At 40.2% G+C, this 17,271-nt stretch overlaps 1 protein-coding gene across 2 annotated transcripts in view; it reads left to right on the forward strand.

The window, feature by feature from the left end:
* Positions 1-17,271, forward strand: part of si:ch211-283g2.1 (sodium- and chloride-dependent GABA transporter 1) — a 31,469-nt gene that overhangs the window by 5,278 nt on the left and 8,920 nt on the right. For both annotated transcript variants that reach the window (XM_042092263.1, XM_042092264.1), the window contains exons 3-12: positions 11,377-11,584; positions 12,270-12,404; positions 12,790-12,994; positions 13,905-14,037; positions 14,200-14,334; positions 14,431-14,534; positions 14,669-14,793; positions 15,058-15,170; positions 15,962-16,102; positions 16,273-16,372. In XM_042092263.1, the coding sequence (XP_041948197.1) occupies positions 11,377-11,584; positions 12,270-12,404; positions 12,790-12,994; positions 13,905-14,037; positions 14,200-14,334; positions 14,431-14,534; positions 14,669-14,793; positions 15,058-15,170; positions 15,962-16,102; positions 16,273-16,372 (1,399 nt within the window). The remainder of the gene's footprint in view (positions 1-11,376; positions 11,585-12,269; positions 12,405-12,789; positions 12,995-13,904; positions 14,038-14,199; positions 14,335-14,430; positions 14,535-14,668; positions 14,794-15,057; positions 15,171-15,961; positions 16,103-16,272; positions 16,373-17,271) is intronic.

The following is a 17,271-nucleotide window of genomic DNA, read 5'->3' on the forward strand; positions in this document are numbered from 1 at the left end:
TCGTTTTCTCCCCCTCTCCTGCGTGCTCAGACGCATTTTCAATTAGCCTAAATGGAGTAGCATAGGGGCTACGTTCACGTTCATTTAAATGTTAAATTATACACAATTTTCTTACGGGGGAGCATGCTCGCGGACGCCCCTAGGGGGGCTTGTGCCCCAGTGCAGTTCTAGGTCTAGTGACAACCCTGGTTCAAGGGTCAAGCAGGGCCAAGCAGGGCCAAGCAGGAGTTGGGATTGGATTGGATTGGACTTGATTGGATTCGACTGGACTGGATTCGAAGGTCACCGAATTTATTGTGTGTCCTCAAGATGTACTCTAAGTCCACATACCAAGTTTGGTTTAAATTGGTGAAAGTGTTGATAATTATAGCACCCCTAGTGGTGAAAGCAAACCAAATTAATTGTGCATCCTCAGGATGTAGTCCACATACCAAGTTTGGTTGCGATAGGTGAAAGTGGTCAAATGTCACCAAATTTATTTAAGGTCCTTAGGATGTGTTTACGACTCAACGTACCAAGTTTGGTGTCGATACGAAAAAGTCTTCCTAATTATAGGGCCCCAAGTGGACAAAGTACACCAAATGTATTGTGTGTTCTCAGGATCGGGTCCCGAGTCCATATACCAAGTTTGGTTTCGATATGTAAAGGCGTTGCTGAGATATGAGCTAATTTCCTGTATCTCTAGCGCCCCCATAGTGGTCGAAGGTCACCAAATGTATTGTGTGTCCTCAGGATGGGGTCTCAAGTCCATGTACCAAGCTTGGTTTCAATATGTGTAAGCATTGCTGAGATATGAGCCTACGTCCTGTGATTATAGCGCCACACAGTGGTCAAAATGTACCAAATTTCTTGAGCCTCCTCCTTATTGGGTCCTGAGCACATGTGGTAAGTTTAGTCTTGATACGAGAAAACCTTGCTGAGATCACTTCACCTCCTGTTTGACGGCTTTGCCGACAATTTTAATTGGCTGTTACGGGCAAACGGTTTTAGATTTGAAGACGAAAAGGGGTAACTTTTTTGAGGCTTGGTCTAAAGATCATCTGCACCAAAAAAATCGGACAACCTTTGTGACCTGTGAAAACATTTAGGTGTTTTTGATTAAATCCAATATGGCGGCCGAATCAATTACGATGACATCACAATTTGTCTTGGGTCATCCTATGGACCTCCAACAGCATTAACAGTCCCCACTAGTACATTTTAATCAAAGTCCTTTTAGGCAAGTCCCTCCACTCGGCGGCCATATACCAACATTTTATGGGCACTCATCGGGCACAGTCTTTGGGTCGAACTGCGCGTGCGCAAGGCTTCACGACACCAATCTTGCTCCAGCGGCGAGATCACAACACATGATTGGCACGATGTCTTCACAACACACCATATGATTGGCTCAATGTATTCACATCACACCACATGATTGGCTCAATGTATTCACATGTCGACGTTTTGCCGAGGAAGGGGTGGGATATGTGTAGACAACGGCCATATTGGCGTGACAAACTAGCCCCATGCATTTCTATGGAGTGTTTTTTGAGTGCTGTGTCTCCTCATTAGAAAGTCTCTGTTTTAATTCCAAACACAACAGCAGCTACAGGCCAAAACACATTTTTCCTAATTGCAGTGCCCCCTAGAGGTCAAAGGTCACCATCGTTTTTGAACATCCTCCTGATGGGGTCCCGAGTCCACGTACTAAGTTTGGTTATGATGCATGAAATGGTTGCGGTTATATGAGCTCACTTCCTGTTTGGCGGCTTCGCCACAAATTTCGATTGGCTGTTACGAGAGAACGGTTTTGGTTCCGAAGACGAAAAGGGATAACTTTTGTGCGGCTTGGTCTGAAGATCTTATGTCCTAAGTTTCGTGAAAATCAGACAAACTATGTGAGGCGTGAAACTTTAGTTTAACTTTCTATAAAATCCAATATGGCGGAAAATCCATCATGGCGGAAAATGATGTCGTCAGTGTGCGTTGAACTCGGCTTGGTCCAAGGATTCCAACGATACCTCATTTTTGACACTGGGGTCAGCAGGTCAAAAGTTACATGCGTGAACGCATGTCCAACTTTGGCCTGTTGCTGCCGCTACAGCGCTCGAGGTGCCGACATGAAACTTGATGAAATGAATCATGAAATGAATCATGACCCCATGTCCCCAATCAGTGTGCCAAATTTCACAACTTTTTACCAGACGGTTCTATGGGCTGCCATTGACTTCCATGGCGGAAGAAGGTATAATAATAAGAAAAGATAGAAACACAATGGGTGCCTTCGCAGCTTCGCTGCAAAAATGTAAGTAAAAAACTGGAAGGCTGGATGACTGGAAAAGTTGTGTAATGCTAAAGACAACAGAAGGAGGGACATTTTACAACTAATTGAGTTAACTGCCACCATTGGGTATAAAAAGAGCATCCCAGAGAGGCAGAGTCTCGCAGAAGTAAAGCTGCTGAGGAATTCATCACTCTGTGAACCTGTCCTGCATCCTCCAAGCTCCAAGAGGTGAGGGACCATCCAACTGGTTTTTAGTACCCAGTTCAAAAGCCAGTATCTGATGGTATGGAGGTGTATTAGTGCATATGGCATGAACATCTGGAAAGGCACAAATTATGGTGAATGATATATACAGGCAGGAACGTTGTTAGGCTAAGCCCCCCCGCCCCCCAAGATGTTCAAAAGCCCCCCCTACAAAAATATTGTATTAGGGGCTAGGGGTGAGGGGTCACGTTAACATTTTCTGAGGGGTCGGGTTGGCAACTTGGCACTTGGCATAAGAAATAAGATAGAAATTGACAAAAGAGATTACAGATCACAGAGTGAAATTTGACCAGATGGATATACGAAGGTACCTGACGAGTGTGAGGGAGAAGCAGAGCACGGTGAGTGGCAGAGCAGCTGATGCTGACTGAGCCTGCGAAGTCAGTCAAGATCTACTAGGCATAGGCCTACAGGTCGAGTCTACTTGTGTCCATGAACTAACGACCAGCCAAAACTACTTTATTATTTCATTAATTATGGCTAACTTAATGGGGAAATCCGGTGTAAAATGTGTTTTGCTTATGCTTAGCATGGTAACGAGTTTGAACATTCTGGCAGATGTTTCCAAAAAGCTGTCAGTATTGCTGCTGTCAGCTTAAATAGAAATCCATTTAACAAGTCTCAAAGTAGCCCGACGCTTCTTTGGTAGTACAATGAGGGCCCTTACATATAAATAGAGGCATTGATAACTTCGTAAGTGTAAAGATAGTTTATTAAAAAGGACTGTTTCTTGTGTTGCGCGCCGAGACTTGTCACTAGTGTTCCTCTGTGTCTCTCGCCGGCGTGTGTGCGAGGGTGTGTGTGTGTGTGTGTGTGTGTGTGTGTGTGTGTGTGTGTGTGTGTGTGTGTGTGTGTGTGTGTGTGTGTGTGTGTGTGTGTGTGTGCGCGCGCGCGCGTGTTTAAGTCTCCCCTATCCTCCTGTGTCATGGAATGTGTCCGGGAGGGAATAATGATGTTTTTAAAAAAATAAAAAAAAAGGTCAAGGACTGATAAGGGGTGAAATTACAATAGGTGATTAAGGGGTGAAATTACAATAGGGGATTAATAAGGACGTTTTATACGTTTAGTAAGAGATGATGATAAATACATGTGAGTGAGATGTGTTGTAGTTTTGTGAAAGTGAATGCATAGTGAGATATTTATTATTAATAGTAGTGGGTTTGTTATTTGTATAGTGGACACCACCTGCTGCCCAGTTCCTAGTCCTGTAAAGAGTCCATGCAAAGCATTCCATTTTACACAGGAATTCCCCTCTAACTAGCTGGCTGCAGCCTTATAAATTAAATAGACTTATTATACGGCTCTTCACAATGCTAGTAGAACGCTCCATTGACTTGAATGGGATTTCCCAACGTTCTACGGTAAAATAAATTCATGTAATTACCGCTGCAAACATATAATTACCGCTGTCAATGGCAACGGGTTTTGTGCTGCTGATCATATCACTCCGCAAGTATTCCGGTCACTTCTTGCATGGAACTTGGAACTTCATTCAAAAGTGAAAGCAGACGGTTGATCGGCTGTATTCTAAAGAATGTTTGATTCAAGTTCAGCGTGTGTTGCGAACTATTTGTTGTCCACTAGCGTGTCGGGTCCGGTTCGCCCTGTCGGGACTTATTTTCCCCATAATGACCGGCGTTCTATACATTATCCCTTACATAATGTGGATGAATATTATGGATGTTGCCTTTAAATATAGGATATATATTTTTAAAGAGGACATCCTGAAGACAAGCTTTGCATTAGCTGAATTTTTATTGAAAATCAATTAATTGTGCAGCTGTATGGTTCCATAGTAGAAAAGTCCAGGTGCTAAAATGTTCTGTTTGCAGACCAGACCTGTCACATTGGGTGCATCGTTGAATGAAAAAACATGATTAAGAAGACCCCAGGCTGTTAAGCAGCTAAAATATTAAATCGGACAAGAATGGGACATTTCATTCTCAAAAACTCCAGCTACTGGTCTGCAGTTCCCAAACAACAAAACAGTGATAAACATGTCCCTGCCCCAACTTTTTTGAGATGTGTTGCCAGCATCAATTTCAAAATCAACATATTTTCCAGAAAAAAACAATAACATTTTTCATAATTGATGTGTTGTCTTTGCACTATTTCAATTAAATATAGGATTTATATGATTTGCAAATCATAGCGTTATGTTTTTATTTACATTTTGCACAGTATCCCAACTTTTTGGGAAACAGGGTTGTAGTAAAATGTTGTGCCACCCAAGCTACAGTAAGCTAACAGACCTCAGTGTGTTTTTCCACATAGACATTCCTTACAAGTACAAGATTATCAGAACAGGTTTCAGATTAAATGCCTTAAAGCGATACTCCACCATTTGGGGAAATTCTCATCTCTGCTATAAGCTAACGGTCTAATCTGATTCAATGAGCTGGAGCTAAAAGTGTTACTGTCAGACTCCGAGAACAGCTGGATGAACTGGGGAAAGGTAAAACTCAACAGTTTAACTCAAGGGGAGGTGGAAAATTAGTGTAATTCCCCAAATGGTGGAATATTCCTTTAAGGAAGCAGCAGGACATTCAAATAAATAGAGTGACTCATCAAGGCCATATCTAGTCTGCTGTACTCAACTTGACATCTTTCACTAACAAATCACTTGTGTGAATGATGTTATTGCTAGAGAATAGATGGATAGGGTTTACCTTATTAGCAGACAGTAAGTGTATCTGTTTTCACTGATGCATGCATCTCATCTGCCATTGGGTTATAAAGTGTTGCTACAGCAGTACAATGGCAGTTATTACTGTGTTATTTCAGTCCTTTCAAATACCTACATACTGTGCACCTTGTTTTCATTCGTTTTATTTTTGAGATTTTGTTTTTATTTCCCAATTATTTTTTGTTAATTTGTAAGAAATGGTGATTTAGCTAATGTACTGACAATATTGGCAAGGCAGTGCATTTGACTTTAACCTGTGAAATTCAGATAAACAAACTATTACCTTCAATTGTTTTTTATTTATATAGCATTGTTAACACTAGTATTGTAGATAGATAGATAGATAGATAGAGAGATACTTTATTGATCCCCAAGGCATCAGTTGTAGTACTCAAGACCACATTTTTACGGTCTTGGTCTTGTCTCTGAAGTGACTGTATTTTTACTCATTCTCATCTCGGTCTTGGAGAAAGAGGACTATTTTATTTTATTTCAAGACCAGTCAAAACGACTATCACAGTGCTTCAAACTATAAGGCCCCAATTGTGCACCTGGCGCAAAGCCCGACACAAGGCTTATTCTTATCTTACACTTAATAAGGTAAAGGAATTGTTCGCCATGCGCTGTACTTTTATTAATCTTTGCGCCCAGGGCTGTGGCAAGCAACAACATAAGATGTGGCCTGGCGCATGATCTAAAAATCGCTATCTTACACCATCTAAAAAGCATAACGCCACTTTTTCTGATCGCCAAAATAGAGGCCTAACTGTTTAACATATTACTGTGATTGGATGTAGAACATCCTGGTTCAAATATTCCTCTAAAAATGTGTTACTTTGCTTACGGCAGTTCCTCCTCACCCTTCACACACATGCAACTGAATACGGGAAATGGGGCTTTGGTCTTGACTTGGTCTCAACCTCTCAAAGTCTTGGTGTTGTCCCTGTCACTAGTACATTAGTACACTAGTAAACATTGCCCATTGATTCTAGGCACTTGGAGAGCCGGAAACCAAACCCACCAGAGCAAACAACAATAGTCATGTTTTAATCCATGTTTTTTAAAAAAAAAATGATGTGGGGTTTATTTGCTTAAGGAGAGGTAATGGAAGCTTGGCCCAGTTCCCTTCTCTCAGTTCCTATTGAATGATGCTGGTTTTGCATACATGGCACAAAGAAAGGAAAAGTGTTTCCGTCTTTTAGTAACCAGACTAGCCTTTCTTTCCTATTGTATGTGGATTAACTTGAATGTCAAGGGCAATCAGTGTCTATGGCAATTACAAGGCTTTTTGATTTATAAAGACGATGACGTTGCAAAACTGTGCTGTGTTAAAACAAGTACAGTAGTTGCACAACACATCTCCATGCTCTAATTTCATCCTGAGTGAGCAATAAAAAACACCATTCTTGTGCTTTTCCATAATTGCAAGACAACTTGAGGACTTTCCCTCCAAAATTAAGCTTTGTGGACTCTTTGTGATCCATAGTTTTCTGATGATACTGCAATTGTGGGGTGTATCAGGAACGGGCAGGAGGAGGAGTACAGGAGCCTGGTGGAGGACTTTGTGCAATGGTGCAAACTCAATCATCTTCAACTTAACACTTCAAAGACCAAGGAGATGGTGGTGGATTTCCGCAGGTCTAAGCCCACTCTGCTACCAGTTCACATTGATGGGGTCAATGTGGAGGTGGTTAGCACCTATAAGTATCTGGGTCTCCACCTGGACAATAAACTGGACTGGTCAGCCAACACTGATGCACTCTACAAGAAAGGGCAGAGCAGGCTGTACTTCCTGAGGAGGCTGCAGTCCTTCAATGTGTGCAGTAAGCTCCTCAGGATGTTCTACCAGTCTGTTGTTGCCAGCGTCCTCTTCTATGCAGTAGTATGCTGGGGTGGAAGCACAAGGAAGAAGGATGTGGGGCGAATTGACAGGCTGGTAAGGAAAGCTGGCTCTGTAGTGGGAGCTGAACTGGAGTGTATCACTTCACTATCTGACAAAAGGACCCTGAACAAACTGATCAACATCTTGGACAATGAGTGTCACCCACTCCACAGCACTATTGTTAAACAGAAGAGCCTGATCAGCTGGAGACTTCGCTCACTGCCTTGCACAACTGACAGACTGAGAAAGTAATTTGTCCCCAGGGCCATTGAACTGTTCAATGCCTCACTTAAGGGAAGAGGAGAGATAGACTTCTCTGCATAGTCTGTCTGCCTCTTCATCCCCTCCATGTTTGGTACTGTCTGTCCACTAGCCACTTGTACCACTGTCTTTATGCCTCACTGTTTGCGTGCTATATTAGCACATTAGCACATATGCATAACCCCCCCCCCCTCCATGCCACAGCCGAACTGTGGCCACACTTATACATTTTCTTAAATAGTTAAATATATAGATATATAGACTTTACTTTACTTTATTTCTGCATTGTTGCACTGTTGACTTACTCATTTGCACTATCACCATGACTACTATCACCATTGCACTACCACCATGACACTCATTCACACAGAGCACCTTAGAGCACCTTACCATACCTTACTATGCACAGAGAATCACAGGCTCAGTCCCTGCCTCAGTCATTGCAAGCGCCTCTGATTTATTAATCACCACTATGTGGATACTGTTTTTAGAATTTATTTAGATTAAGTGTTAGTATAATTTGTAATTTTGTTATTTGTATTTTAGTATATTTTTATATATTGTATTAAGTGTTAGTATAATTTGTATTTTAGTATATTTAGCATATTCTTTATCTTCTACTGTCCTTACTGCTTAGTTGTGTTTTTATATTATATACTTTAATTACTCTTCTGCTGTTAATGAATGTGTTTGTGTTGTATGTATGCTGCTGAGACCTTGAATTTCCCCTGGGGATCAATAAAGTATCTATCTATCTATCTATCTATCTATCTATCTATCTATCTATCTAACTTGCTTGTGTGTAGAATAACATTTTAAGCTTACTGGTGTTACTGCACAGGGGCATGGATGGATAAAACGGGGTGTTTAAAAATCATATACATGAACAACAAGCTACTTGTCACAAGCTGTAGACATCACAAATAGTCTAAATGAAGATGTGAATGTGAAAGAATTCTGACATTTATTTAAAATTATAGCTGTTACCATAAAGAAGCAGTGAGTTCTCCTGGTCCTGGTGAAATACTGGGTCCAACATCATTAATTTCACATACAGTACTTTCAGATCCGGGGAGGCATGCCTTGAGGCAGAAGGGTTCCAGTCATTTGTAATTTGCCCAGTAGCAGCCAGTCATAATGAATCAATCTACTATGGTGCTATTTTGCATTGGTGTGTAATACTTTATGTAAGAACTTGGTCAACACACAGCAGCTTAAGCCTTTGCTTGAAAACATACATGTAATACAACTGACATGTCTGTTTTAAAAACATGAACTTAGATTTCATGGAGACAATTTCATATTAAAACGATAGCTCATATACAAGATATAACATTGAAAGTGACACCACTTCACATCATCACTTCACTTCTTTCTTAGTGGAAACTACCGTAGGTAATAACAGTCATTAGAGCTATAGTGTTTTACTGACTACTCTTAACATAAAATAAAAATAGTGCTATGCTTGCAACTAAAGTGCCATACAATTTAGAGTAAGATGGTGATATCAGTATTTCAGTCATGGAAGCTTCCAACCAAATGATACTTCTCAGTAGCATTTGCATTTGTGACAACAATCACACTATTTGGCAAGAACACCATTGCATTCATTTCTGTGTGATTTGTGTGGGGGCATGATGAAGAAACCCATTCTCTGTTGTCAGGTGACTTAGGGGTTGACCTGACTGATCATGTACTTTGTTGAGAAGCTTGAGATATTCCACCAATATCTGAGAGTTTTGGTCCCAGGACAAAAAGTTCAGTTGATTCAGAGTGGACAAAAGAGTTGTTGAAAATGAGTTTTGAGTGTACACTGTAGTCAGGAAGCCGCACTGCATGCATGCATGCAAATACATTTAAGCAGTCCTGAATATTTTTGGCTAGATTAACAAAGTCAGACAAAAGATTTGTTAATTAGGGGTGTGGTTGGTTACTTTCAGTTGAAATGTTTGATGAAATCATTTACCTGTATGAAATACGATGAAATATGATAAGCCGGATAATGGATAGTATCTTAAGAAATTCATCCAGTGTTTACACATCTCATGTCACAGACCTGCTGTTTGGTTTTGCAATTTGCCATGGTGATTTGTTGCTGTGTTTTGTGATTTTTTTTTTTTTAATTTGTTGTCATGTTTTTCTATTTGTTATTGTGTTTTGCACTTCAGAGAAATACCTTCTGGAAAAGTGTAGAGTATGAATTAAATATAGTTGACAGTAGGTGGCGGTAGCAATATGGCTTTGCAGTGTTGTCTGAGATCACTGAGTATGATGTGATGAGAGTGTACTGAGTTAATGGCCAGAACCCACCAGGATATATTTCTATATAATGTTTATATTTCATATTACGATGTAGTCTGTCATTGTTGTTTATATGCATATATGCACAACAAACATGTGGGAAGAAAAAAGCATGTGTGCCTGACGTGTGGCTTGAGTATGAGTGCTATAAAGACCTCTTTGCGGTTCTGTGTGGGCTGTCCACATGAGGTCAAAACTAAAGGGACTTAAAGTGTCGCCACTTGTATGCCCAAAAATGGTTCCACAATGGCGTGGCCACTAAGGAGCCTGTTTTGATCTCGCACTAGGTCTGCAGAATTATGACGGGTTTCAAGTTTTAAAAATAACTTTGTTTTTGCCAGTGCACAAGATCTGTGGCAACCGATTGTCTAGACGCTGTTTGTCTCTGAAGAAAGTCGTTTGTGTGAGCCATAGAAGAGAAAAACTCTCAGAATCAGAGCCTTACTCAGTTCTTAGCTGTGGGCCTTTAAGAAGAGTGGTCATGCTGATAGTATTAACCATTTCATATTGTGATCCATCTCTATGGAGAGAATATTATATGATGAAAGTGCCTCTTGTTTTGCCAAACAAACAGTCCATAGAATCGGCAGTCTTGTGTTTTCAGTCAGGTGGGTATCCTGAGCGTTTAGCACATATATTTACGCATATCACACGTCTGGGGTTGGGAACCTCTTTTTCTCTGCGGAAGGGTAATCATTTTCTTTATTGCTGTGAATTTATTTTTGGTCATGGAAAACAAGGCCTTTGATACTAGGATACTCATAGTATAGAATTGACTAAAGCCTTTTACATTTTCACTAATGACAGTATTTTATCCACATCTGTGCTTATTAGAAAGTTTATTGAAATGTTCTCTATTTTTAGGTAGGAAGAAAACTAACCTGAATAGGACCACCCAACAGATTTTGAAAAGATGTACTGTCGCTGCTCAGATAATCAGATAATATAAAATCTGGATAATATCACAAGCAGTGAACTTAGCAAATTGATATGGAGGCAAGGAAATTATGTGTTTGTGTAAGCAGTTGAATATGTAAACATATGTTGTTTGTGACTGAAAAAAGATTAAAATTTTCTAGCGCAGCCACCAGGCACGCTACTGTGTTAAATATTTAAGTTTTTGTTGACGTTTTAATGTCAAGATCATACAATTTGGGACTTGTTGTAGAAGAGGACGTGGGTGTGGATCCAATACAGTATACTAACTTATAGGAGAGTATACAAGGTTTCTTACTGCAAAATATATGTATTTGACAAATGTCCTTAAAAAAAAAGTTTCACTTTAAACATATCAGTGCAGCATATTCAACCTCAGAGTTCATGTCAGGTGAAGAGGGGCATTTTTCTGAAACATACGGTGCTCTCAGTTAACATTTACTGATTTCCAAAAGACCTGGAAAAGTATACTGATTTCCAAAAGACCTGGAAAAGTATACTGATTTCCAAAAGACCTGGAAAAGTATACTGATTGGATGTACTCCCACTTTCTCTTTACCCACCTTGGTATATAGAAGTTATTAAGTGGATTTTACACAATTGCTTTTAATTTTATGTTTTTATGTATTTACAAACTATGAACTAGAAATGCTTAGTCATTGGTCTGTCATAGTGATTTTACAGATGTGAAAGCCCTCCTCACCAGGTTTCTCTATGCACTATACTCAGGTAATCATTAATGTTGATGAATGGCGATTACATGACTAGCTTTTCATATAGTCAGGGGGAAGCTGCCACCCACCCTCCCCCTCCCTAAAGGCGTTCGGTGCAGAGAGGCAAAGGGGAAGACACATTGACAACATGGCTATGCAACCAGACAGACCAACATGGAGCAAACAGATAGAGTTCACCCTAGCTGGGATTGGGAATGCTGTGGGTCTAGGCAATGTTTGGAGGTTCCCCTACTTGTGTTACAGAAGTGGAGGAGGTAAGAGCTTCTCTTGATTTAAATTAGGATGCTGTCAGTCCCCTCCTAAGACTTGTGATTTTGAGATTGTCATACATTTTGTTTCAGTTTAAAGTAGAGTGATACTCTAAAAAGTTAGGGTTAGGGTGTTTGTTGTTAGCTTGATTGATCTCTGCTATTCACTGAATGTGTCATATGTTTAAAAGGGAAGTAGAAATAGATTTGATCAGTAGTGCATAGTATTGCAGTATTACATACATGTTGGATAAAACACCATAAAAGTTATTGTTATACAATGATATGCTATTATCAAAGCCGCAAGTGACCTCTGTCTCTAACAATACAGTCTGATAATTTGTTGGGACAAAGGATACTTTTGAAGAGCATGTTTCATATGCTAGTTACATGACTCTGACTTCATTTGAGTGAAAGAAAGAGTGTGGAAGAATAAGATACCACTAAAAATTGTGTGTGGGGGGGGGGGGGGGGGGGGGAAGCATGTGTGTATTGTGAATGCTTAACTTTTAAAATATAACAATACCACTAGTGAACAGGAAATGCATACTTAGTGTAAACATGCTGATGAACATATTATAAAGTTTAATTTGATTTTACTGTTGCTGTAGTGACAGGGGAAATGTCCTCTAATTTATCCATTTAGCTGATGGTGTATCACATGAACTAATGTAAACTGTGCCTCTCTCAGGGGCTTTCCTGATTCCTTACCTCTTCATGCTGCTGGTTCTGGGAATACCATTACTTTACATGGAGCTGATAGTAGGCCAGTACCTGAGGAAGGGACCTGTTCATGTCATGGAGAAAGTGTGTCCGCTGCTTAAAGGTAAATAAAGACCGTGATGTAGTTATGGACTTTGGGTGGATATGGAGATCTCATTGGGTGGATATGGAGATCTCATTGGGTGGATATGGAGATCTCATTGGGTGGATATGGAGATCTCATTGGGTGGATATGGAGATCTCATTGGGTGGATATGGAGATCTCATTGGGTGGATATGGAGATCTCATTGGGTGGATATGGAGATCTCATTGGGTGGATATGGAGATCTCATCGGTTTTGACGCCTTTAGCTACATGTATTTCTTTTTACGGAACTGAACCAAAACATTTTTTTGTTTTGTTTTTTGTGTTTGTTTGCATTGCAACATTTGCTAATTCATATTACTTATTGGTTGTTTATATTGTTTCCCCTCTTTTCAATCTCTAGGTGTAGGCCTGGCAACTGTAGCCATCTCCTTCATCATGTGCACTTACTACAACGTCATCATTACCTGGTCACTCTACTATCTCTTCAGCTCTTTTCAGAGCCCTCTGCCCTGGCAGAGCTGCAACAACACCTGGAACACCCTAAACTGCACTGATCATGTTACTAACAGCTCCTACTCCACCACTGCCAGCCAGCAGTTCTTCAAGTATGTTCTTTTAACGTTTGCTCTGGTTCTGGGATCCATGTGGAATAAATAGCAAATGGGCTTTTAAATTACTTCTGGTCATGGGGGAAAAAAATGATAATGTTGACCTAGAACACTGAAACGTTGTGAAGCAAAATAATAACATGCTGATCTTTGGTCCAGTATACGCCACTAGATTTCAAACTGGTTTTCGAAGTCGATTCTCAAGTCAGGTCAGTTATGTGAGTTATCCATTCGCCACTTTATTTTCCAACAGAAGTCTCAGACAGTGTCCCAAAGCTCTGATGAAGGTTCCCACTGGACCTTGCACATGCAGTCACTGTTGAGACACCATTGCAAAACTTTCAAGGAATAGTGTTACAAAACAATGAAAGTTCACACTGAAGTGATGAGATCATTTGTTTATTGCAAAAAATTAACTTTTGTTGGCAAGAAAGAATAACGCTTAGTTATGACCTGCATATTTGACTGATAATTTACTTAGATTTACGGTAGATTAGACTGTTGGCATTTCCAGGTTAACTAGTATATAGTCATTAAAAAAAATTATCTCTGCAAACTTTGGACTTAATTACATATATTGTAACTTCTGGTAAGTTAGATAGACCAGTCTATGGGCGTGATTACATATGTCTGTGTCTCTTTTTTTCACCTTGCAAAAATCTAACAAAGCCCTGCACAAGTGTCATCACTGACAGTGAGGCTGTCTAGGCCAGCTAATACACATAGAGAAATCTATTTTTTCCAGAGGCGTTTGTCAGCCTTCAGAGTGGCTGGATAACCACACACCTGTCAAAGGCCACCCTCGGGGGAAAACCAGGAGGGCAAAACCAAGGGTCGGCACGGAGAGATGAGATGCGCTGACGACTGTCAGGCCGCTGGGTGTCACGCCTGTGTTTTGTGTTGTCAGTCATAAAATGCTGGATCGGACGGGGGGGCTAGAGGAGGCAGGGACCCTCCGATGGGAGCTCTTCCTGCTGCTGCTGCTTGCCTGGATCCTCATCTACCTCTGCATCTTCAAAGGGATCAAGTCTACTGGGAAGGTAACCTCAAAAGGGCCTCTCGTACTTCATGTGCTTTATTAATTTGTGGTCATGTTTTTTTTTCCGGACATTTCAGTGTTGAAATATTTGCCTATGAGTTTCTAATTTTTTCCATCTTATTTTCTCTGTCTCTGTTTGAATGCTATTTTTTCCATTGTTCAGGTGGTCTACTTCACAGCAATCTTCCCCTATGTTATCCTTATTGCTCTTCTGATCAACAATGTGCAGCTGCCTGGGGCTATGAAGGGCATTAACTTTTTTATTCTGCCTGTGTGGGAAAAACTGCTGTCACTTGAGGTAAAAATGTATTTCAGTGTTTCACTTGAATGACGAGACTTGTCAGAATTGTTGCACGTAAACTAATTGCACATGTCTATGCGTTTGTCTTGCTAGGTATGGGTCAACGCTGCTGCACAGATCTTCAATTCCATTGGGATTGGATTCGGTGGCCTTATGACTATGTCCAGCTATAATTCTTTCAACAACAACGTTCTTAAGTGAGCGAATGTAATTTGCTTCTATTTATTTAGCTTATAGTAAAAAGATAATGCTAGAGTTAACTCTACACGTAATAACAGGTCTTCATGTTTATTATGGTGCAGCTCTGTAGGAGTATTTTTTCTGTTCTCAGAGACACTTTGGCAATCTCCATCATAAACTCCCTGACCAGCATTCTCGCTGGCTTTGTCATTTTCTCAGCCTTTGGCTACATGTCACATCTGCAAAACATCCCTGTTAGTGACCTGGCTGTGGACGGTACGTGTATTACCTCATGGCTCTTTACAAGAGACTAAGGTGTCCGTAATTGGAGCAACATGTAATTAGACTTAACCCTGTTTAAGTGTAGTATTATATTTAAGGAGTCAGCTCTCAATCCTCACATTTAAAGTACTCAGTGGCGGGAAAAAAAAATCTTCACTATATTGCTGTTACATTTGTTTTGAGTGAGGAGCGAGCGAGAGATTGAGAGAGTCTTTAAATGTAGGCCTTTGTGTTTATGTGTCTGCTTTCCTCATCCAGGTCCAGGGCTTGTGTTTGTTGTGTATCCCCAAGCCTTCGTCACCATGCCAGTGGCTCCATTCTGGGCCATCATCTTCTTCTTCATGCTGCTGTGTCTCGGCCTGGACAGCGAAGTGAGTCACATCGGCCAAGTCTTAGTACCATGTTGTGGTCCTCACTGCGGTGCTGTGAGAGATCTAAAATGTTGTGGAAAATGCCAACAACAAGTAGGGAATCTTGTCAAATTAAACCCTCTTGTGTTTGTCAAAGCAATATATTAACACAGAAGATCCCCTAATTTGGCACGCTTTGTCAGATAATCTTTATCTGCATGCCCAACAAACTCTGTGATCGAGACAAGTTCTGATCTTTTCCTATTGAGGAATGTTTCTTTTTAACCAATAGTCAAATGTATGTAAAAATGTACGTACAATGTATATACTGTGATATCCATCTGTGTGAAAAAAATCTTCTGTTAAGACTAAGGATGCATATACAAAGCAGTTACTGATACACTGACCTTGTGGGATTAAAGGATTCACGAATGTTTGGATGACATTGTACTTTACAGTGATCATAGGGAAGGCGCCAACGACAACCATGGACAATAAGTCCTAATCTCAATTATTTTTGGCTGGATACCCATTCGGTCTAACATGATACCTGTTATTCCAGCAGTCTATGTCATTTTATGGGTTGGCACCAGGATATCTGGGCTGGGATAACATCTTTAGCGTTGTTTGGGAACACGTACTGGTTATCTTTTTAGTGACGAGATCTCGCACATATTATTACTTGACAAATTCAAGAAATTTGACACAGTTTGTCACCGCACAGAAAGAAAACAAGACCATTAAAAATACAATTTACAATTTAGTATGCTTGTTTTCCCTGACATACATTTTGATTTCTGTTGTGCCCTTAGTTTGCAATGGTGGAAGTCATGGTAACTAGTTTGATGGATGGCTATGGTAAACCGCTACTAAAGTATTTCAGACTGAAGGAGATACTGGTGCTGATGGTCTGCTGTACTGCTTTTCTGCTGGGGATACCTCATGTCATGCAGGTAATACTGATTACTGCAGCCAACACAATCCATACCTATACTTAAAATCGTTTACATTTTATTTGCAATCATGGCTTAACATGCAATCATGGCTTTACTATGTACATGCAATGGTTGTGTACTAAATCATTATCCCTGAATGAAAATATAATTTTCCTGTTTGGAAACAGTGTGGGATCTACATATTCCAGCTGATGGACCATTACACAGCTATAGTGTCCATCATCTTCCTCGCATTTTTTGAAGTGATTGCAATCTGCTGGGTTTTTGGTGAGTCTCTATCTGTTTCTGTACAACTGAAAAGACACACACTATTAGACATAATATGCCCACAGGTACACTATGCAAGATTTTTACCTTAATATACAGTTGTGCTCATAAGTTTACATACCCTAGTGTACATACACATGCTAAAGTTGACTAAAAGAGGAATAAATTATCTTTTGAAATTGTAAAAAATAAATAGGAAAAATCCAACCTTTAAGGACACCGATTTTCTTTGTCAATGAATAATGTATCGTAAATAAATAAATGTTCTTCCTTAAAATACAGGGGCTCATAAGTATACATACCCCTATGTTAAATTCCCATAGAGGCAGGCAGATTTTTATTTTTAAAGGCCAGTTATTTCATGGATCCAGGATACTATGCATCCTGATAAAGTTCCCTTGGCCTTTGGAATTAAAATAGTCCCACATCATCACATACCTAGACTCTGTGCTATGAAGTGGTCTAAAACCAGATTGAAATTTGTCAAGGATATTAGAGGTGTTTAAAGGACAATTCCGCCGCAAAATGAACCTAGGGGTTAATAATATGTGTACCGAGTTAGTCCGTTCTCTGGGCTGGCGCCATCTTGGGAAAACAGTCACGTGACAGTTCAGCTCGCGTTGCTCCAGTCCAACGTCGTAACATGAGCTGAATTGTCACGTGACTGTTTTCCCAAGATATACGTGAACGGTACTGTTTCTAAACTGTCTTTTTAATAAACTGTCTGTACACTTACAAAGTTCTCGGTTTACATGTAGGGCCCCTCATTATGCTACCGTGGAAGTGTGGTGCTATTTTGAGCCTTGTTAGTGGTATAGAAATAGCGATTTCTTTTCACTTAACGTGTGCCCTGAAGACTAGCGTTATAGGCTAACTAGAAAATGCAATTTCGAGGAAAT

The sequence above is a fragment of the Alosa sapidissima genome, chromosome 5 (assembly GCF_018492685.1).
Source record: "Alosa sapidissima isolate fAloSap1 chromosome 5, fAloSap1.pri, whole genome shotgun sequence".
NCBI lineage: Eukaryota > Metazoa > Chordata > Actinopteri > Clupeiformes > Clupeidae > Alosa > Alosa sapidissima.